Below are 23,676 nucleotides of genomic sequence, written 5' to 3'. Positions count from 1 at the left end.
TTGATGCTGAAATTTTTTTTTTTTTAATTACGATAGTTAATGCTGATATGTCAGAGGCTTTTTTTTGAAGTTGTATTATTTTATATCCCTGTGGAAAATGTGAATCAGTAGATATTTTTGGTATTTCTTGTATAACTAATGTCATCTTCTTTTCAGTCTGACAGACTTCATAAGTTAATGTTCCTTATTCTGTTTGTTTATATTCCTCTTTGATTCCAGAATTGATTAACCTTTCTAAACAAAAACAAACAATAGATATTATTTAAAACTACAGACAAAGAAGAATGTTACATGTTTCTATCACAGAAATAGACTGAGATAAAGAACCGGCTGCTGCACAGTGGCTCTGTTACATTCATTCCTCAGCAGAGATCGGACGCAGCGCTATTGAGATTCTGAATGCACAAGTCAAATATGTGCCCTAGAGACTGGCAACACAGTTCTGCCTGCCTCAGAGCCTGTGGGTTATTCTAAGACTTGTCTGAGGGTCTTGAACTGAGATCTGTATGGGAGAAGACTAACTTGATCAAATTCCCAAGGACAAGCAGAAAAGCAGGGACCTGAATCCACCCCTAAGTGGCTAAGTGACCTAAGCCACCAGATCTTTTGCCAAAGTAGGGAAATACTGTTAAGTTATATTTTTTTTTATTTCTGGCTACTGTCTCAGAATGGATTTTACCCTTACAATTTCACTATAACACACTAAGACGCACAAAGAAAGTGCGAAGATGTTCAGGTTTCATTGTAAACATTTTTCTTGCCTAAGGGAAAATGTGATCCCCAATGATGCAATTCTACATAGCCCTGCAGCCTCATCGTATAGTGCAAGAGGCCATGCCACTGTAAATGATGTTAATTAAAGAGTGGCTGAGGCCATCAGTTTCTCCTAGTGCACTGCCAGTGACTCTAATCCTGGTGTCTACCACTTTGAAAAAGATTTTTTCTCCTCATAGTTGCTAAAATCATTCTATTGTAAAAACTGAATTTTAAAACGAGAGCTATTTCTGGCTGAAAAAAAGCTTTTTGTTTCTAAAGTGATGAAATTAGATGTATTTTCAATGGCTTTGAAGACCTGTTGAGAATAAAGAAGAAAGGTTTTTGAAGTTCTTTTGGATGTCAGACTTGTGGCTTCCTTTTCCAAGAAATGGGGAAAGGGAAAAGAGAAACAAAACCTGAACTTCTTACAGTGATTCAGTTCCAGATCTCACTGCAGTTAAACAGTGCTGAATTATCTGAGGAATTTAATACGTGAGGTGCCAGTAAACTTTTCAGCATCTGGTGGCTTGCCCAGTACAAGTAAAGAAAAAAGGAAAGTTAATGGCTCTTTTGAAAAGTCAGAAAACTTTGCAAACAATTCCACATCAGCTTCCCATTTAACAAAGAATTTGCCAGGATTTTTCCTTTAAGACCTATAGATTATTTTTTTTTAATCTTTTAACAATATTTGGGAGAGGAGGGAGGATTTTCGTGTATACCTCATCTTGAATGAGGTACCTCATCCTGAATTCATATCTGACTTTCTGTGAATTCAGCTGCAGAGCTCAAGTTTTCTCTGCTTCATGGTACCAAGAGTCTATCTTCAGTTATGAGCAAAGCACTTTTTATTCCCATTAAAATGTAGCTATTGATTTATTGTGTTGGATTCCCAAATAGGCCAGTTAGGGGAGAGCCTAGTTACCTCCTCCTGACTGATAAAAACCCCTGACATAGCGTACTGGGGACCAACAACTGGGAGTGGATGTTAAATGCAAGAGTCTTTGACTCTGCTTGAATCCAAGATCAAGCTTATTTCTACAAACTTTCTCAGGATATTTGTATTCATGCCTATCTTTTGGCACCTGAAAACTTTCTATTTCCTTACTATGAGTGGGATTGATTAGGTATATAAGCATGAGTTCTGATGAAATGCCTTGCCAGTTAGCTTGACCTAGACCCACTAATATCAAAATCAGTCCTGTCATTAGCATCAAGGATAATGTCTTTGTATATCCTGGTTTTGTGGCCATAACATAAGTAAACATGACAGGACTTTCCTCCTCAGGACAACTATTCTATTCTATTCTATTCCATTCTATTCTATTCTATTCTATTCTATTCCTTACTTTATGAGTTGAGATTCCTCTGAAAGCAATTTGAACTATGGATGGGCTACATCTCACCTACTGATGGTGCCCATTTCACTCCATTGAAAAAGGAGGGAGTTACAGCAATGAGAGTTTGATTTCATCTCAGTCAGTTTCCTAAAGTGGGGTGGGATGAATCTGAGCCACAGCCTAGTCCAAGTAATGCACTGTCATTTTTTTATTCCCAGAAAAGCAGGGGATCCAAGGAGTAATCTTGCTCTCAGAATTGGGAGTCTCAGTTAAACACACAGAATTATGGCACTAATGCTAGTTTTATGATTTTTCTGCATAAAATATATCTTGGTCAACATTGCTCAAGTAAAATCCTTTGTTAGAAAATAAGCTAGAAAGTAAATATTCAAGCAATTGAAACACAGCTGAAATTCATTTACTTAACACTGAAATGAATATTCATTTACTGTTTTTTTCAGTGTTTGCCCAGCTGCAATTAACAATACTTAGTTCTTGTGTAGCGATTTTTATACTTAAAGCACTTTACATATATTATCTACTTAATCATTATCTAATTAATCTGAGTAATTAGTATTGAACGGTAGTTAGAATATTAATCGAGATGTAAAGCAAACTTAAAATTGAAGTGTAGCATTTTAAACACAATTTTTGAGGCAGACAATGGTTTGGCCAATGATTATAAAAAGCCTATCTGATTTTCTCTTTGTAATATTTCTGTAGAAGAAAGCAAGAACATGTAATAATAGAAAGGCTGAAAAATGTTGACACTATAAAGTAGATAACTAACTTGCTTTCTGCTTAGTCTGCTCCACATGCATTAATCAAATATTCTCCCTCCCTCCTTTCCTCCCTTCCATACCATGTAATGGAAGAGAATGTAGGAATTTGCTTACTAACAAATATGCCAAAAAGGGAAAATTTACACTTTATATGTCCATGCTGGCAGTGTCCCTTTGTTGAGTATAACAACTACTGCTTTTGACAACATTGATTTTTTTATTTCATTTCTGATGAATTATTAATAATTTGGATCAAGGTGATAGGAAAGACAATTGATTTCTTCTGCTGAGCGTCCTGCAAGGTCTGGATTCTTGGTTAATAAGATGTTGTCCTCTAGGTTTTTAATTTAATTGGAAGATATTCTCTATGTGGATATAAAGGGCAAATTATGTAGGCCATTTTAACACCAGCTGTTTCTATTTGAGGTTCAAGTGCCGCAAACATAATTATTGTCAACTGGGTTTCAGAGTTTTATATGTCTTAAATAGGTATTTGAACAGATTAGGAGTGGGGGACACCAAGTTCTTTGCCAAGTATCTTTGGACTGGTGATTTAATGCCATTGTGGCTCATTTTCTTCATCCATTCAACATTTCTAACACACTACTAATGCTTATGTTAAAGTAACCTCTAGTAATACTTACCAATTCTATAGAAGAGATGAGGGCAAATGGTGGCGATCAGCCACAGTCCCCAAGTCTCCCCATGGGGACATGTGGCAGGTGAAAGTGGAGGAATACTTTTGTGGCTAGCGAACCCATGGTCTTACCTCTCCTTCCCTTTTCAGCCTCTATTTTGTGCTCACGTTGGGAGAATGTGAGGAAAATGTGAAAAGCAGAACCCTCTGCTTTTCACAGATGAGAGGCAAAACTGTCTGGCCCACCCATGGCTATATAAGGGAGCAAAGGGACTCTTTACTGTGTTACTTCACGGGGACCAGATTAATCCCAAGACACCAACTTTTCTATTACTGCACAATACACAACAGCGAGGAGTTATTTCAGTTCTTTAGCGAGACTCGCCTCACCTAACTGTTCACATGGACAGTATCATCAGCAACACTCATAGGAGGCTTTCTTTAGAATCAATGGAGAGAGAAGAGATACATTTAGCAGATGACTCATTTGATCTGATTTAGTGTAACAGGATCCATGTTATTGGGACTACACAGATGACAGAGGCTTGTTGAGACAAGTAGGAGTTTGAAAACTCAGTAGAACAGGGAATTGTCCCAGCATTTAAGGATTTGGTTCCTCAGAGACAAATTGACTTCCGGTCAACTTCTAAAAAACAATACTTTGAAACTAAGATGGAGGCATAATTCATTAATTTTCTATTGCATACATAACCAAATACTGAAATTGCTTGTCTCATATTGAATGATTTTAGATAATTCAGGATTTCTTCCTCCTGCCAATTAAAGACTAATACTAATCAGTAAATTACTGAAAATCTTTTTGCACTGAATAGTAGTAAGAAAAATGATGTATGAGGATCATTTACATTCTGTTAACCATATTGATTTAAATCCAAAATGAAAAAAAAAAAATAGAGACTCTTAGTGACAGAATTAACATTTGCTGTCTGTCATGAAATGCTTAGATCCCCTCATATTTCATTATAGACAGTTGGGATGATTATAATGAAATGGATTTCTAACAAGTTTCTAGTGATCGATAATAAAATGTAAAACATTTTCTTTTTTATTTTCAGTGTCCCAGCAAAACATTTGGAGGCTTCGATTCCACCAAGGACCTTCCTGATGAAGTTATAACATTTGCAAGAAGCCATCCAGCCATGTACAACCCAGTATTCCCCATCAACAACCGTCCAATCATGATCAAAACGGACGTGGATTACCAGTTCACACAGATAGTAGTAGATCGAGTAGATGCAGAAGATGGCCAATATGATGTGATGTTCATTGGCACAGGTGAGAAGTCTTGAATCTATGCTGTATGCTCCTCCAGGCATTACGGAGACATAGATCAGATAAAATTTCATACTCTAAAAAACAGAACACTGACAGAACAGTGTGAAGATCTGGGGCAAGACTCAAAACTCTGTGTGTGGGGAGGTCTTTGTTACATACATTCGCTGTTACAGGTTCAGGTTGTGGCCTGCATAGCTTAATTCTTTAGGAGCTTTGCCAACTGGATTAAGATCAAACCACTCTCTTTTCAACTACTGTTATTAGGGAATTTTATTAGAAATATCTTGCCTTATTAATTATAATTTAGTATTAAAATGTGGGTTTGAAGTACAGCATAAGAAGTATTAATATGAATGAGGCAAGTATCCAGGTATGGGAAATGTCTTGTGTGCCTTTCAGGTATTTCAAGTATTGCCTTAAGATGCCCAGCTCTTTAGCCAAAAGAGTACACCATTTTACTTAAATGAAGATATCTGGCACGTACAAGGTGTTTTAAGAAGAGTTGGTATTCAAATAGAAACTTGATATCCTTTCCAAAGCATTTGCAGAATCATACAGCTTGGGCATTTTATCAAAAGTAGAAGTTGCACTCCGAAAGATATCTTTTCCAGAAAGGTAATAATAAGAAATAACAGTGGCCCGAAATTAGCTGATATGCATTTGCCTAGGTTGAGGAGCTTCAGAACTATGCTGATTAGCAGTTGGTGGATCTGCTGCTTCACCTTTGAAGATTTCCCATTAGTTAACTGGTGTTTCAGTTATGTTGAATAAAAGTATTTTAAACTTCTATCGAACATAATTGCTAGTAATTAGACATTGGCATCATGAAGTCCAAACAAATCAAACCAAAACCCCACTGTTTCTTTTCAGCTTTGGACCAAAAAATATCTGTCTGGCTGTCTGTCTTAGTGCAATTTTTGACTTGCTTTAAGTACAGTTCTGCTACTCTAGACCTGGGGTCAGATTTCCAAAGCAATAAATCTCAAGGTCTCTTTCATGTTGATGCCTGAAATATATTATGAGTAAACTGAGAGCTGATGAAGCTTTGTGTACCAAACACAGTGCATGCGTAGCAATTCAGAACATTTACTGCAGGAAATGCAGCTCTGCAGAAAGCGTTCCAGCTCTTTAAAGCTGTGAACTGAGTTATTAGATACCAGTGCTACAATATATTCTTGCATAAAACATTGAAAAGTAGTTTCATATGATTTTACACAACACATATATTTTCCATCACACATTAGAGACTTCAATGCCATCTACAACTGGCAGTGTTTTGTGCCTTTCAACAAGTCTTCTATGACCTGATTCAGCCCAGAAAAAAAAATTAATGGCAATGCTGCCCTTGGCTGCGATGTGAGGCAACAAGCCCTTCAGCATCCAGAGTATGATGCTGAACAAACATAAGGAGCTGATTTATGTCTACATCTTGAGCACAAGAGGTGGCATTTATCTCACCAAAGTTTGGCATTCAGTCTAAGAAAGATGCATTGGCTTCTGCAAGGGAGAGGGATAATTACTTCCAGAGAGAGATTCATTGTACTTTCTTCGAAATCTCTATTAGAGTAAGATGAACAGTTATGAACGAGTTCCTGTCTGTTTTCAGACAGTACTGGAAGACTTCCTTAAACCTGAGCTATAGCTTTTAGATCGTTATCATTACTTATAGTGGTTCTTATCAAAATTAGTCAGGCAAAGTCTCCATCTGAAAGAGCCTCAGTGATACCTAGCTCTTACCTTTGAGTTGGGAATTTAGGCACTCACTTAATTCCCTAAACCACTAATATTCAGGTGTGTGGTAAGTGCTTTGAATCTCATCCAACATTGCTGATAGTTGTACCCAAGAACTGTAAAAGTACTGAAAGATTATTAGTTGCACTTGCCAAAAGAGATTGCAGCACCAAACCCCAGGTTTGTAAGTGCAGAGTGTTATTATTTCTTGAAATATTACTTTTGTCCATAGAAACTGTTCTTTTTCCAGCAGGAGGTTATACCCTCATGGGACAAGAACAGGCGCTACACCACCTGTGCTTGGAGCTGGGGCACAAAAGGTGCTCCGTGCTCCTCTGAGCTCATTATCCTTATTGTGGGTTTCAGAATGAGAAAAGGGCATCTTCCACGCAGGGGTAAAGGAAAAGAGGCAGAACCAAAGCCCTGCCTGCCTTCTGCCAGCAGGCTGCACTGAGCCAGCTGTCAAAGTCAAAGGAACCAGAAACAGATACACAATCAGCATGTATTGCATCTTCCCCAAGCAAAGAACAAACCGGGGAGCAGATTAGGGACTCTAGTCACAGTCCAGTTTCCCACTTGATGATCTGAACCTATGACAAAGCCAGAGTTAAGCTCTCTGGGGTATGACTGGATTTTTCTCTGCAGGTCTGTCCCATCAGATTAGATACATTTCTCTGTATTTTCCCACTGCTGTTGCAGCAATCTACATTATTCCCACATGCTGCTGAACTTCATTATGTTGAAGAAATACTTTTTTTTTCCTTTTCATTGAATAACTGATGATAATTGAACACAACATAATTAATAGCCACCCAGTGTGGTCACATTTTCCTTTCCTGTGGGTGAAATCTTTAGCTGAGCAGTTTCTTTCCCACTGTGATTGTACCAGTGTGTTTCACAATGGAAATAAAATCATATCGGCATGCTTGAAATTATATCAGAAAAAAACAGGATTTAAGATATGCACTTAATGCATATCCTGAGTGTCTGATGTTTGGGATCATTTGGCACAGTCAACCTACATCTGTCAGTAAAGCAAATTAATAACAGTAATCTTATCTCGCTGAGCAGAGCCTATTGATCCTAAAGGAGAAGCCCGATTCCATTTGTGTGAAATTGTTTGAAACAGTACTCTGTAAAACTTGATCTAGAACTCAGATAAAGCCCCACTTTGGTACCTGTGGCCTGACCAAAGTCGCCGTAGTGATTAACACTGTGTATCTTTGACCTCAGAGGCTTTCTCGAGCATCAAGCGACTGCAATTGTTGCAGGATCCACTTAAAAGTCAGACCTTTTTTTGAAACGTTACGTGGGGAATTCACGTCTGCTCCATGCCTACTCAGGCTCCACAGTTTCTCTTGTGCTGTTTTATCACCCCCCCCCCCCTTTATTTCTAGAATATGGCATTTGATGCATTGTGACAGGACGGTCATATTACAGCACAGAACACAGTCATGACACATTGCTATTCTGTTATATTTATTAGATCAGAGTTCTCTTTTTTTACCCATACAATGTATTTTCCTCAAAACCACAGTCATAAAATTATCAGGATAATTAAGGAAATGAACTCATCCATTAAATTACAAATGTAACTAATGTTAAATTATCTGTTGTTCTGAATTACTCTGTTGTAGAAAAGTGGATTTTTTTCTTCTTGTTTTAAAGTTTATATTGCATTTGTTCTGTATTGTTCTCAGTATTTCTTGAATTAAGTATATTCAATTAGTAGCAGTAACCATAATGAAAACCACTTCCAAAACAACTTATCTAGTATATTTTACTAGCTTAGTTTGTACATGTAGCTGCCTAAATAAAAAGTTGTTCTTTGCTTTGTTTTTGTTGTTTTAAGAAAGAACTGTTGGTTTTTTTAAAAAAAAATCTGTGAATTTGTGATTAATGAAAGAAAACAATAATGTACATATTTTGTGGAAAATAAATCACTTCTTTCTAAACTTCCAAAAATATGTACTTAGAAACCAACATCTGCTTAAAGAGGAGCAGATGGAAAAATGAAAATCTCAGTTCTACAGGATATTGTAGAATTTTTAGAATATTTTAATAGAAATTCAAGTAAAGAATTTGAAATATCAGAATTTTCTCGTGAAATCAATAGCTTTTAAGTCACTTTATAAAGACATTTTCAACCTGTGTAATCTATTTGTTTCAATTTTATACATATTTTCAATATCAAAGTGGTGAGTTGTCATCTTTTTAATCAGAAGTTTCAACTAACACACACAAATATATATACATTCAAAATACGTTTTAATTTTGTGTAATTGATGGTTAATCCTTGTTTCAAGAATGTTGACCTTTATAGTTCTGTTACTCTGAGAATTTTACCCATTTAAAATGCCTTATATTTTCCTAAACTATTACTGCTATAGAATGTGCAACATGAAAAGTCCTCAGGGACGTGGTTGTTATTCCTATGATACATTTACAGGGCACTACACTTGGCTGGTTAAAAAGAAAAGTCACATACAGAGTGTTTCCATTTCAGAGAGTCTGCAGTGATGTGTACCAACCTAGAAATGATTCTTTTCTTTTTTGTTGTTCCCTGTAAATTCTGTTCGTGGAAACAAACAAATAAATCACAGATGCAGAAGCTGTAAGTCTCAACCATATTCACAAAACCAAAGGCTGTAGCTCTGGAATTTCAGGCATTGGCCTTGTTCATGTTAAAGCCAATTGCAAAACTCCAAGAATGTAAGTGGATATAATATTAAAATGGTGGCACACATCTATTTCTAAACAGAAGAAATAAGTTGTATTGCTTTTTACCCCTCAGCAAAGATCAGTATCTAAGACACAGCGAAATATAGATGCCTTAAGGGGCTTATACATCTTAGGTACTTTGTTTGACACAGGGAAGATCGCATGTACTTAAGAGAACTAACGGTTTCATCTGTCTAACAACATTTGTCCAGATGTTTTTATATCAATACTGAGCGTTCTGACAGCATCTTCACATGCATTTTAAGAATGACAAACATCATATTCAAAATGGACAATAAAACATGCCTGGGTAAATTTAGTGCATTTCCTGCCTCAATTAAATGACTGAAACAGCTGTCATTTTATACTGTCACTTAAATAGTACTTCAGTCCTTTTCATTCTTTAATAACTATAGTAGTTTTTATCTTCTTTGTTGCATTTTGATAATTGAAAGACTTCAGTGAAATGTCCCACTGAAATGTGATGTTTTTCTAGATTATTTTAAAAAGCAGTTGGTATTTTGAACAATGAGTGCTCAGAGATAGGTGACTTCACAATCTTTATATGTGAAATAATTACGTACTACAAGAAATGCTGGCTGCTCTGAAACTGAAGTATGCATCTTAAGCACCTGAATTTTTTTTTTCCCCCCAAGATATTGGAACAGTTCTTAAAGTGGTTTCAATTCCTAAGGAGACTTGGCATGAATTAGAGGAAGTCTTGCTGGAAGAAATGACAGTCTTTCGGGTAAGTGCGGCTAGATTTCAAGTGTCAGGTTGTAGATTTCTCTGTGGACAGCTGCAAACTAAACTTCTTGCAGTCTAGCCAAGGAATAGCCTGGCATACCCCTCTAATTAGCTTGTCATTTGGAGACCCAGACACTAGTCAAAATAAACCTTGAAACTTTCAGTGCTAGCTGGAGGTTAATGATAAAAGAAATGGCATTCTCGGGTCTTGTTTTGTGGCTTAAAAAGTAAATTAGTATCTCTGAATCTTAGAGCTATTACATGCTGTAGTTAAATACGTATCTGTGAAAGTCTGGGAATAATGCCTGTCTGTTTTCTCCCACAGTGATATGCAATACATGAATCTTATAGTTGCATCAGCTCTTAACACTACTCAGACTATCAGCATAACGTAACTAGGAAGATACTTTAGGAAAAACAGTGATCTGCACAGATTCCTTATGCCTAATAATCTGAGATACAAAGAGTTTCTATTTTCAAAGGTGTCTTTAGGGTCTCATTTTCATGGGTTGACACAAGACACCATAAACACCCCCTAATCTTTCATACTTTTTCGTGAAAATCAGTCTTTCACATTTTTCCTATCTGAGCCACCTAAAAACTACGGCATCCCGTAGGCACTCCTGCAAATCGAGGCCAAGTAAACCTTTCAAACAGTTCCCAGACAGAACCCAGGGATGTCTCATGTTTTGTACACAACAACAAATCATATACATTCCCCACGTTATTCTTTTTGTCAGTGCCGTTTTATGGCACCATTTCACAGGCCCCAGACTTTCAGGGGGTTGATACCCAGCTGGGAGGGCGAGGTTAATCTGACAGCGTGAAGACAATGCTTACGTGCCCGGAGAGCCCCACCATCGTGTGGTCTCACTCCAGATGTGCTGACAAGGGCTCTGCTCAAAACCTGCCACGGGGGCCCAGCCACCATGTCCTCATCATACTCAGTTGCCATCCCTTTATCTTTGGTTTCTGAACAGATACAACATATCTAAACAGAGCTTGGGTATCTTTTTATTATTACTTTCAATATTATTTTTATTTTTTCCTTATGGGCAATCTTGCCATTAGTGGTACAAATCTTGCACAGAAACCACTGTTTTGAGTGCAAGATACCACTGAAAAATGGGTATCTCTGTTTCTGCAATCCATGGGGTTTTTTGAGGGCAGAAATGTGGGGGGTTTCTTTCTTTTTTTTTTAACAGAAAAATAAAGTAGAAACTATGAGGAGAAAATGAGACAAGTAATTTGTGGCTCCCAGCTTTTTTTCTTTTTTTATACACGCAAAAGTCATTACATTAATGCAGGGTAATTTGGCAATTGTTGATAATGTATGAGTCTCTTCCCTAAATCAAGTAGAAGTGCCAAGTTAAAGGAGATCAGAGAAATATAAAAGTGAAAGAAAGAAAATAAATGGAGTGAAAGTTTTATTTCAGAAAGGCTTTACAGAAGTAGAATGGTTAATGGCAAATTCAGATCTGGTATTTTACTTTACATGTGTATTTATTCATTACACAAAAGGATTTGGGGTTCTGATTTACTTGAAAGCTCATTTATCTCCTTTGGCATGTATTTAAGCCTTAAAGAGGGCATTAATGTACTTCAGTGGAATAAGCAGAACTTGTATGCATCAGATATGGATCTTTCAATAGGGAATTTGCAACAGATTTTACATGTACAAATGTAAGTTTTTATTAGTTACTAAAGAGTCTATGTGCATCATAAACAATGTATTTTGATGCTTAAATTGCAATGTGCTGAATACAATGCTTTTCATTTATAATTCCACGAAACTGAAAGTCTTCCATATCTGTTACGTTGATAACAAATGCCTCTTTTAACCCCATTTGTGCAATATTTCTCTGCACAGCTGAGCAAACAAACTAATGAATTCAATTTTCATTCAAATGTTACACTTAATTGATGCTCTCTAATATAAGGTCTATTAACCCATTTGTAAAGGCAAGTCCACATGCTTAACATCCAGTGACCCATATCAAATTCCTTCAGGATAAGCAAGTTGAAAAGCTACACAAGTATAAAAGCTTAATAAGGACTTTATTAATGTACATACATAACTAAAAGTGTGATGCGTGGGATCAGTAGCAGATTTTCAGATGGAATAAAGTTCATACAGAATTGACTTGCACTCTTTGTAACCAAATTATGCCACTTTTACTCTCAGGATTAAAATCCATTCCAGCAGCTGGGCCTAAAAGGTGTAACAGTCTTTTTAGTCAGATATAAACATACATAACCTGTTCAATATTTCTTAAAGTCTCTCATGTAAAACAGTAGATATTGGTTTGACATCTGCTACAGATAGCATAATTAAGAGTTGACTTAGCTAGGAGAACAATAACTATCCTAATGACTCATTTGGTTGATTAAATAATGGGTATTCCAGGGTGCAAAAACCCTCTTGCCAGTTTTAGCTCTGTGTTCTGCAAATATGAGTAACTTCCTTGTTACTGCAAAGGACAGCAAGAACCGCCGTTACTACAGAGTGTCTAGTTTAATTTCAGGGTTTCTAGGTTGAGCAAATAACATTCTAGCAGAATTTTTGTGTTTATAGAACTCATTTTATATTTTAACTTTTTTTTTTTTTTTCCCCGTAGGAACCCACTGTTATTTCAGCAATGAAGATTTCCACAAAACAGGTACTATGTGCACAAACTTTAAATCACTTTAAAATATTTATTGGTCTTTGTCTTTTAGAGACAGTAACTTGGCAGTCAGCAGAGACATATTAATTACAGCAGCAGCATCCCATCCCTTTACATAAACATCAGTAGTTTCTCAGGAAAATGTAACATGGAAAGGAGAAAGGAAAAGTCTAGTTTGTGTTACTTACTGGCAAGGTGGAAACTAAACACAAAGTTACCAGCTGTCTGGAGGCTCTCTAGAAAAAAAAAAATCCACATTATGGAATCTGTTCACATGACAGAGAAACTATTCAAAAGGAGCAGCCAAACTTTGTCCCTGGCTTTAATGGGACTAGTTCTAGTCTGTGTAGGAATAGTCTAGTATAAAATGCAGATAGTGGAACCAAAGACTGGAAATGAGACATCCTCCTGTCTGTCTGTCCAATACCCTTTTCATTCCTGGGTGTGCGCCATTCAGCTTTAACAAAGAGGGTAGGTCTGGTTTAGTCCAAATTTTCCATGGCTTTCTGGTTCAGTGACATGGTTAGGATATGGGTTCCAGACTCCAGAATTTATAGTTCCTGCTTGCTATTGAGTGCACTAATAACTAACTTCTTAAAGAAAAGATATATATTATAGCCTTCGTTGTAGACCAGACCATAACTAAAATGAACTGGACTTCTTGATGGATGGAGGTAAAGTTTTGTCTGATTTACAGTAAAGGTGATTCCTGCATTTCTGAGCCAATACGGGCAATTATTATTAGGCTTCTTTGTGAAGCAGCTGATGAATTATGTAGTCATGCAAAGAACATTGGGTTGCAGTCTGGGAGTGAAGTGGGTATTGGGGCCTATCTTCCAGTTCTGCCTGGAATTAGGTAGATGGATCCCAGCCACTGTCATTTCCTGTCTCAGACGTCTGAGACATAAAATTTAGTGTCAAATTTAACATAATAAAACTTTTTCTTTGTTTCTTTTTCATATTTGTGTTGATTTGGAGCCTAATTCAGTAAATACAAGCAACTTGTTCACACTTATTAACTTTTCCATTAATGTCATTGTCAGTAAAGAGGAGATTTGGTATTAATTCCACACTGGGTGCACTAAAAACTGTGTGTGTTATAAATAAGATTTAGTTAATTCATCTACCTCACCTTATGCGTTATTAAACAGAAATTGAATTCATTCTGCAATGGGCAGTGCCCAATATTATGTTTGAAATGCTGCATATTTAAATCAGAATTCACTGTATTTAGGAAAGTTGTCTGAAAACATTCATGTATTTGACAGAAAACATTTTGTTTGGGGACACTCTTTTAACATAGTTTACCACCTAAAATAACAAAAATGGCAGGACAAAAAAAAAGTACTATTGAATACTGGGATATTTAAAAACAAACCTGTCAAGTTGTATATATGTTCACATCATACCAAAATGCTCTGCTCTGGATTATTTTTATAAGTACATTCCCTTAAAGCAGCCAGTCATATTTGATAATGGACCATGCATTTTCATACAACTTCTTCTTCAAAGCATCTTTAGTTATTCAGGAGAGATTACAATTTTCCCTGAGTCTTTTGAAAACAAATTTACACTGCTAAAATTGTCTAAAGCTAAAAAAGAGCATAAAACACACGTTATTCAGGCAGAGTTAAGCTTATGAAAAATCAACCAGCCTCAGGCTAAAAATGACAGAATCATGATACAGTGTGACAAGCTTTTGGCACTGTGTCTCTGTATCAAATAAGTATACGGCAACATGTTTCCATTTTGTATTTATGATTTAAAAATACTGTAGTTTTATAACTCAAACACTTTACTCGTGTTCTGATAAGGAGGACGTTTTTCATATAAACAGCACGATAATTCTATGCATTGTAGAAAGCAGGAACATGAAATGTAAACAGCAAAACCAACATGTCCTATTGAATAACTTTAAAGCAATCACTTCATTTTATTTTTTCCCTAACAATTATTTCATCCAATTACAAAAACATGGCATGGGGAGTTTCTTCTTGGTTTTGAATGTTTTACTATGCTGGTTGTTCAAACCTACCTCTTTTGCCATCATGCCAATATGATATGTTACAAATTACTCTTCTTCCGAAAGACTAAAATCTACAAATTCTTCAGGAGCAGAACTTTGCTTAAGTTTTAAATTATATAAAACTCTAAGGCTCCCATATGTCTCTCTGGGAGTATGAATTTGGCCCTTGAGCGAGAGTGACTTAGAGCAAGGAAATTTAGCCTTTGTGTGCAAAACTAAGCCTTGATACAGCCCTTCTCAAGTCTGCTGTGTTTAACTCACAGGAATTTTATTTCTATTTTCTCACTGAAGCTACATATTCCTCCTAATTGGGTTCAGAGCCCTAGGCCTGTGTAACCTTACCACCTAAACAACCTACGCATGGTTGGCAATAGAGGCAAACCTTCGGAGGACAGCATCCTAGAGCCACTGTAACACCCTGCAGCTGTCTAAATTCACAGTTCTGTGGGAGCCAGGCTTCCAGGGAGCCCCTGGCTGCCACTTAGACCTGAGCCTACCAGGTGGGGCTCCGTAATTTTTCCCTGGATTTAAAAATGTGGAAGCAAGCTAGAAAGTCAGGCCTGACTTTCAATCAAAGGTGACTTTTTGTGGAGCAAGCTCTCATCTGTTTCTCAGGGTCAGGTTTGTGATCCTCTGTTTCAAAAATCCATTGGATTTCTGGTAAGATGGGGAAAAAATAAGGAGATCCTTGGCTGATACAGGCCATCTCCTTATCTGGTGAACTGCTGCAAAGAGCTTTTCTTTCTATCCATAAGATAGAAAAGAGACCTTTGGAAAGACCTTAGTGACTACTTTTATAGTACTGTTCGCAAAGTACTGGATTTTATTCAGAGATCACCATTTCTGTCCATAGTGAGCATATAGAAAGGACCAGCTCAAAATGGATATGTCACTTAAACAGCCCCCTGAACTATTCTGTATCAGTTACTTTTTAAGACATAAAACTAAATTAAATGGGATTTGAATCTGATGCTCCCTAAAGTTCCTTTAAAAATTCTGTTCTTTTTTTAAGCATTACATTTTTTCATCTCCCTTTTTTTTTTTTAATTGCAAATGGAAAATTCTCAGTTATCTCTTTGTCCAGCTTCTAGAGAAAGACTGCATTTTGGGCAGCACCGTGGGGCAAACAGAAACCACTGGATTGCTTAAAACGTTAGTCTCCTCAGCTTTTCTGGAATTCTGATACTTCTGCAATAATTTTTAGAGGACAACTTTCCCCCTCCCCGCCTCTGGTTTGATCTGATAATCAGTTGATTTATTAAATTAACAACCTCCTGGGAGAGACTCTTTGCCCAAAAGGCAGTTTGACTGTGTATGGCAAAGTAAGGTCAGACCATTGATGCAAATCATTCTGTTACTATTTTCTGAATTTCATACTGCCTGGATTTATATATTATTAGTGTCCAGAATAATGATCACCAGCTGGATTCTAAAACCATGGTCAGAAGAGCAGCAAACAGGGCAGCAGCCTTCAGGCTGTGTAGCACCTGAAACACATGCCGTAGGTCACTAACTGAACTTTATGAACTTATCGACAAGGAATAGAGTCTTTAAGTAACCCTATTTTGGCCTCACTTTTTTTTTTTTTTTTCTTATGGTGTTTCTGGTCATTCTTTAATTCTAAAGACATTTATTAGAAATCAGGGAGATGTTTTTGACAAAATGAAATTGGTTACAGAGGTACATAGGAAACCATTGCACCATTCTTCTTTATTTTCCCATGCGCATTCTCTGGGTTGATTTTTATATTAGTTGCACCACACGTTGCTACATGCTTATATAGATATTAATGCCCCAATTACATAGGACTCAGATCAATACCATCTGGACATTTAAGATACTTAACTGAAGCTCTAATTTGACCTATGCTGCCTCCATAATCAGTAAAGAGAAAAGGCATCCCTTGAGAAATGGTTAGGTCACCTAAGAATTGAATTGCTGCTCTTTTTACTGCAGAACGTACCCCTAAGCTGGGTACTTGATTAAGTGACTTAAGTTAGACAGAATCAGCTTATCATGTCTGCTGCCTGTCATCTGCTTCTCAAAGATACAACACTAACTGGGGACTGGTATGTACAGCCAAGGCTTTGTGTGGAGCTCTGTGTGGTCAAAGATTTTTGCCCAGAGAATGTGGGTTTACAGCCCAGCTATGGCAGTATAATAGATGGAAGCAGCTGCTTAGAAAGGGCTTAGTTTTCAATTTACTAGTGAATTTTCTTTTGGATGCTTTCCTTGTCATATTTTCCTTGAGAAAATACTGGTGTTTATATAAATGCACAGGATGTTTCTGTTACAATTAATATGTCTGTATAAACTGCCAAGCTCCTGTCTCTGAAAGAAGTTAACACAACACCTTTTATGAGTATTTTTGGGTTTGCTGTCTCCTGGTATCCAGTGCTCATCATTTCTAGTATGTAGGTGACCCCAGCCACCTTCTATCCCCGAATTCCCTGGAAGTGATACGTCTGAGACATTGCAGTGCAGGAGATGAAGAATTTTGATAACATTTCTTGAAATCCTATTTTTCGCACCATCTTCATGTTTTCTGAGAATGAAAAATGAATACAAATTTGTATTTTCTTGGTGGGACTGCTTGGAGTGGGACCTTAAAAAGAAATGTATTAATTGCTCCACTATGGGTGCTGGGTGGCAAAGTTTAAGCTTTTGATAGCAAAGTGTCAGTGTTTCCAAAACAGAAGGATTATGCCATTTAATTTTTGTTTATCTATTAATTTTGTTTTCCCCTAGTTTTGCATCTCAGAGGGAACTGTATTTACTTACTACACTCACACTTGTTTTCTTTGTGAATTAGTGCTAACCTGGAATATCTGTTTGGACTTTAACGTGGGATCAGTAGTTCAGTTAACTTATGTCCCTCCGGGGACCAACTTCTTTAATGGACCACATGAATTTGATGTCAGAAAGGAAACTGAGAGTGTGGCAAGATATTCTGTTGTGATGCCATACAAAGCTGTAGTTCATTTTGTTGCATGTTTTTTGATATACTTCATGGCTTGTCTCTGCATTTGAACTACATCTTCCACTGAACAATGTTTTTTATCCAAAATAAAGTAATGATACATTTCAGTTAGAGTATGTGACCTATAGAAAAGAGTATGAAGCATCAGAATTATCAAACGTGCAGAGAAGTGCATGCATGGCAGCACTTCCAAGCTGAAATGTCTTAGCTTTAGACTGACGTAATTTATATTAGGTTTCTCCACACATACACAAATCAGTCCTATATAGGAAATTTACATTAAAGTTGCTTTTATTTTTCTTTAGATTCAAAAGCATATTCTCCATTGTGTTCTGTCACTGATTATAGCGCTTTCCCAATGCAGGGATCTGAATTCAAAAGAAAAAATGGAAGAGTACCTTAATTTTTCTTACTGTTTGGAGAAGCCACCTAGAGTGTCATAAAAAAATCAAAGTTTTTCCTATTTGATTTTTTTTTATGCTGAGGACATTTGTCTTCTCATTCCTTTAGTGTACATCTGGATCATGATCCTTTATTGTATTTGTAACGGTCCTAATATATTATTATATAACCTTTTTTTATGCTTTCCTAGCAAAAAAAATGGTAATTTACAATTTTTTAAAATTCTTTTTTTGTTTTGTAACTTTTATAACAGCAACAGCTCTACATTGGCTCAGCCACTGGAGTTTCACAGCTTCCTTTACACCGCTGTGATGTGTATGGAAAAGCATGTGCTGAGTGTTGCCTTGCAAGAGACCCTTACTGTGCCTGGGATGGTTCATCTTGCTCACGTTACTTCCCCACTGCTAAGAGGTAGGGACAGTTTCAGATGTCTGCATGGTTTGCTATTTGTTTTAACTGATGGTCTCAATATGACCAGAGGGCTTTGGAGATTTTTCACGGAATGGTTAACTGGAGCCCTTTCTCTTCCAAAGAAAACATAATTGTGGGAGTTACAAGCAATATGAAGTCTTGGTTGATTTAAAGTGAACACTGCTACTTCTTGGGTTGGCTTTAAAAGCTGTTGTAAGAAAACATCCAGAAAAGAGTTGTCTCTGAAATGAATTCATAACTTTTATATTCAGTAATAAACAGCAAACACAAAAAATGTCTTTTCTCTTAACATGAGAAGGGGGCTTGATATTAAAATAAAAGAACTACTTGCCCAAGTAAATCATTGTGCATTTTCATGAATTCTCATTCAAAGAAAATATTTATAGATTGTTTGGACATGAATGGAAATTTATTGTTTAGTGATATATAACATCATTGTTATTATTCAAAAGTATAACTTGTATGTGTTGATGTGTGTCTAAATGCTACCGGATCAGAACAATCACTATTTCACATTCACTCTGCACTGATGCTGAAGGTTTTGCAATGCAAAGGTTAAGGGAAGACAGACTCTGCAAGTGAAAAATATAATTTTTATAAAAAATGTACAAGTCCTAGTTGCCTGATCTGAAGATTTAAAATAATATTTTCTTTGCCTGCCTTTATCTCTGAATTTCTTTCTCTTAAGGTATATAAGCTAGTTATTGAACAGTTCTTAGCTACTGAAGTAGAAATTAGGAATAACTGAATTGGTAATCACTTGCAGATAAGAACAGCTATGGGGGTAGTGTTGAGATGCTGTAATAAATTGACTAAAATTATTAAAAAGTGCTCACATTAAATCGAATATGCCAAACATCTCACACTTTTAAAGAAACAAGGAGTCCGAGGGTTTACATGCATAAGGAGCCTTTATCGTTAGTTTAAAATTAATAACAAATACTTAATTGAGGATTGGGGGATTCCAAATTCCAGATTTGGATTGGTTGTTGCAGTAGGTGAAATGTGGTAAAGGGTGAGAAGTAGCCTTTGTGTCACAGACTTTTCAGATGGAGGGCGTTAACATTTCAAGGTTTGCATTACAATGTATCCTAAACAAATACTGATGACAAAAGAAAAAAACTGCTTTTGGAACATCAGGTTCTATTTTTGCACCAGGAAACAGAGTTAATCTGAGACAAGCTTTTTGTGAAATTTTTTAGGAAAGAATTAAAAAGGAGAAACTGAACCAAACCCAAAAGAAGAGCTGGTCAAATTTTCTCAGCTGCATGGGCTAAATTCAAATTTGTGGTGGAAGCATGGCAGTTTCTTTGTAGGAGGGAGGAAAGAGAGGAGATGGAACATTGAGGTTTTCAAGGGGAGTCTAAGAGATTGATTTGGTCTGAAATTTTTAAGGGTTAGAAGTCAGTGTGGTTGAGTACTGCCTCTGAGTCGAAGGAGACAGTAAAATCAGGAATCACTGAATCACTCTTCTCTGCTACCTCCCTCCTAATCTTTAGCCCTGAACCTCATCGTTCCTCAGCTTTCATTAGCACCCATTCCTACTCCCAGCCCATCTCAAGACCCATAGAGCATATCATCCTGTAGTTCATCTGCTTACACTGATGGAAGAAATAGGGCTCTTTGTCTTTTCCTTATCTGTCTCTCCAATTTACTAAGCAGCAGACCAGGGTCACTGTTGCCATCAGGGGTAAAGGGACTGGGACCTCTTACAAGGATTAAGGGGCAGGGTTACTGGGGCTAAACTGGGTTGCACAGCTACAGGAAAACCTTGAGGTGCAGAATTTACACTTCTTGAGGCCACTATGAAAGAAAAAGTAAGTCCTGAGAGGCTGGGAACCTGACAAGGCATTCAGAAAAAGCTGCTGAGCCCCCAGGGTTCACCCCTTTTTCCCTTGGCAGAAGCAGCAGCAGAATAAAAGGTCTGTGTTAGTGGGGGAGAGGATCCTCTGTTTACCTTGTACCTGCTGTACCCACTGCCTCAAGCCAGCTTTGAATGCCTGTATGGCAAAATCAGCATTGCTGGAAACAGCTTAAATGTCAACATTTTCCTAATAACGAACCCTTGTAATTTTAGGCTCCAGAAATATTGGGAAAGTTGAGTCCTGAGGCAATTGCACAGATGCTTTACTAATAGTTGGTTTGGGGTTTTGTTTTTTTGTTTTGTTTTGTTTTGTTTTTTTCCATCTTTTTTTAAAAAGGAGCTTTTATGAGCCATGATTTTAATTTACTTTTCTTTCTTTGTGTATTTTACAAGTCTAAGTGACAGTTCAGAGCTCCTGTAGCGTGACCACTTAACTTTACCCCATGCAGATGTGTTCTGGTTCATATTTCATAGATCATCATGTTGATACAACGGTGATATGTGCGACGTTTTCCTGAGATTCTAACTAAACATTTCATCCCAACTCCATTGACAGCAATATGAGTCGTTCCACAGACTTCTTTTCTACAAATAGTATCCTATAAATATGCTGCATTTCAAAATTTAGGAAGGAGTAACAAAATTTTATGGTTCCTTATGTTTTGGTGTACTTTTATTCATTGCTAATGAGTAATATGAAAATGATATGTGAAATTAGGATTAGTACATTTTTTGAATCCTATGTCAATAGAAGGTTCCTTCTTATTAAAGCATGTTAATTCACTAGGATAATTTTAAATAAGTTTTTATTCAGGAAGATATAAAAAATGCATATTCTGAATTGTTTTTTCCCCAAAAAACCCTGTTACCATACTTCACATAACTAATTTCAGTTTTAACATTTCAGTAGTTTTCAGTGAAAAAAAAAAATGGTTCAAATCTTTCAGCCAAGAGGAGTCAGCTGTGCAGTTGATGGTGCCTTTGTGAGAACTCTTAGTATGTGCTGATGCTGGGCTGGTAGTGAGAGTCTGCAAACAGGGCCAGTGAACAGAAGAGAGATGGTCTCTGTATTGCAGAACAATGGCTTTTTAAAAATGAGGGCTGTTGTCACAAGGGAGTGACCAACAGTGCTTTTTACAAGGCTACTTGACTTTTGCATATCCGTTGCTGGATGCCATAATCTGAAATCACAGCATTGTTCAGCAGCCTAATCCTCTTTGTTCTCCTCTAATTTTGCAAGCCCTCAGGCTTTCTCTGATTCCTAAAGTAAAGTGCTCACACTTGAAACACATCTTTGTTTGCCTTTTTCTTTTTTCTTTTTTTTTTATGAAACGCTTTTCTCTGGCTCAGTTGAATTTTGTGTCAGCTATTTAAATTAAAATAGGAGCAGACAAAGAGAGAAAAACAAATGCAAAATAAAACTGTATTTAAAAGCTTTCTTCTGTGAAATACAATGTTTTTTAGCATAGATCAATATGTTTTCCAAAAAAGCCAGTGGAAATCAAGCTGGGGAAAGAATAAACTATATTAAATGGACACGCAATAAAAGCTACAACCTGGACTCAAACTACAAAGGATGGAATAAACGACATTTCAAAATCTTCCTATCAAAGTGTTTTATTCTGTTTATTCTAAAGACAAAGCCATTTGCAGCAGTTTTGGAAAAGGTTTTATCAGAAATGTTTTGGTGAGATCTGTAGCTGCTGAAATGATCTATGTATTTTAATTTAGATTTTGTAGAAAATACAGCACTTTGACATTGTTTCAAAGCTAATATTTCATTTTAACTAAAAGATGCCATGATACTTAAAGTATTCTGTACTTGCAGAAAAGCTGTAGCTTCTTCACATTTTCTGATGCGTGTTCAACTGTACTGTATATACTTTAATCCCTTAGCAGTCCCTGTATCTATGAGTCAAGTAATGAAGCTGCCTGTGATCAATATTGCCAACACAGTTGAAATAAACTTTACAGGCTCAGTGCAAGAGATGTTGTATTTACCAGCTTCTGAAGATTTTACCTGTAAGAATAAAGGCTGATTCTACAAACCGTGATAATGCGTAGGATATGGTAGTAACAATATGATCTCCTTCTGAATGTTGTTTAGGTGCACTTGTGACCTATATAATTATATGTATGTTCCATTTGTTCCTCTTCAGTCATGTCAAATGTGAACACTGACCACCGTGAAGGTCACTAACAGTTTTCAAATATGATATTTGCAGGCGTACTAGACGACAAGACATCCGAAATGGAGACCCGCTTACCCACTGCTCAGACCTGCAGCATCATGGTGAGTTATGGGTATGACTGAAGTACAACTAATTTGTATGTAATTTACAGACTGTGCATGAGAAGAGTAGGATGCACATGAATGATTTGTTGGTGAAATTGTCTTGAACATCTGGGAAAGGAGAATATAATACATCATTATCCCAATTTAGATTGCTTACAATGGCCTGGATCAGACACTAAAGGCTAGGGGTATTTTTGTTTGTTTTTCCTCAAGTTAACAGTTTTAAGCATTTCAATTTTTCTGCTTTGATTACCTGATAGTACCATACCATCAGGCTAGGCATATTATGTCAGAAAATATTTGTATCTCCTTCAGAACAGCAAGAAGTATGTACATGTTGCTTCATATAGTTTGTATAGGATGATAACCAAACACACAGTTAACTACCTTGGCTAAATATGGAATGGTCTTTGTTGTAGGTGCCACTCTAGCAGCCCTTAAGATCAGGATGCTCCTTGCAGCAGGCCTGTCCTGTGTGCTTTCAGCATGGGTTTTCTTTGACATCTTTTGGTTTTGTTTTTTGTTGGTTGTTTCATTTTCACAGTTTATTGACCAGATCTTTCTTTCTTGAATTGTTTGGCTGATAAACTTCTCACAGTTACTAATTTGTTGCCAAACTCTTCAGAAGATCTTCACTCAGAAAATGAAAAATGTTCATTTTGCTGTAAGTGAAGAGAACACTTAGGCAATACTTCCCTCTGCTGGAAGAAATGATTACTCATGTTTGTGGTACATCTATAATAACAATTAAACCACTGGCCAAATTTCTGGGATAAAAAAAGAAAGGGTGGCTGAAAATGGAGATACTTCAAAACCTTCATATCCTTCTAGTCCTTGTAATAGCAAGAATGATAAATAGTCCAAAGTTGTACTTTTGTGTCAGCTATAATTCACCACCCCTACGTTTCAGTAATAGTTTTCTCTGTCTTCCTTTGTAATAACTTGAAATTTGCAGCTAACATTACTATGGCTTTTCTTTTTACTTTTTCTTTGTCAGACTCAA

At 36.7% G+C, this 23,676-nt stretch overlaps 1 protein-coding gene across 1 annotated transcript in view; it reads left to right on the top strand.

Moving 5' to 3' along the window:
- SEMA3A (sema domain, immunoglobulin domain (Ig), short basic domain, secreted, (semaphorin) 3A) overlaps positions 1-23,676 on the top strand; it is a 167,542-nt gene that overhangs the window by 135,522 nt on the left and 8,344 nt on the right. The window contains exons 12-16 of the mRNA XM_010580947.1: positions 4,589-4,808; positions 9,917-10,008; positions 12,626-12,667; positions 18,335-18,492; positions 22,603-22,670. Of these exons, the coding sequence (XP_010579249.1) occupies positions 4,589-4,808; positions 9,917-10,008; positions 12,626-12,667; positions 18,335-18,492; positions 22,603-22,670 (580 nt within the window). The remainder of the gene's footprint in view (positions 1-4,588; positions 4,809-9,916; positions 10,009-12,625; positions 12,668-18,334; positions 18,493-22,602; positions 22,671-23,676) is intronic.

This window comes from Haliaeetus leucocephalus, unplaced genomic scaffold (genome assembly GCF_000737465.1).
Source record: "Haliaeetus leucocephalus isolate CR32 unplaced genomic scaffold, Haliaeetus_leucocephalus-4.0 Scaffold751, whole genome shotgun sequence".
In the NCBI taxonomy this organism is placed as follows: Eukaryota; Metazoa; Chordata; class Aves; order Accipitriformes; family Accipitridae; genus Haliaeetus; species Haliaeetus leucocephalus.
Note: the sequence above shows the minus strand (reverse complement) of the source record. Positions and strands in the feature narration are given on the sequence as shown.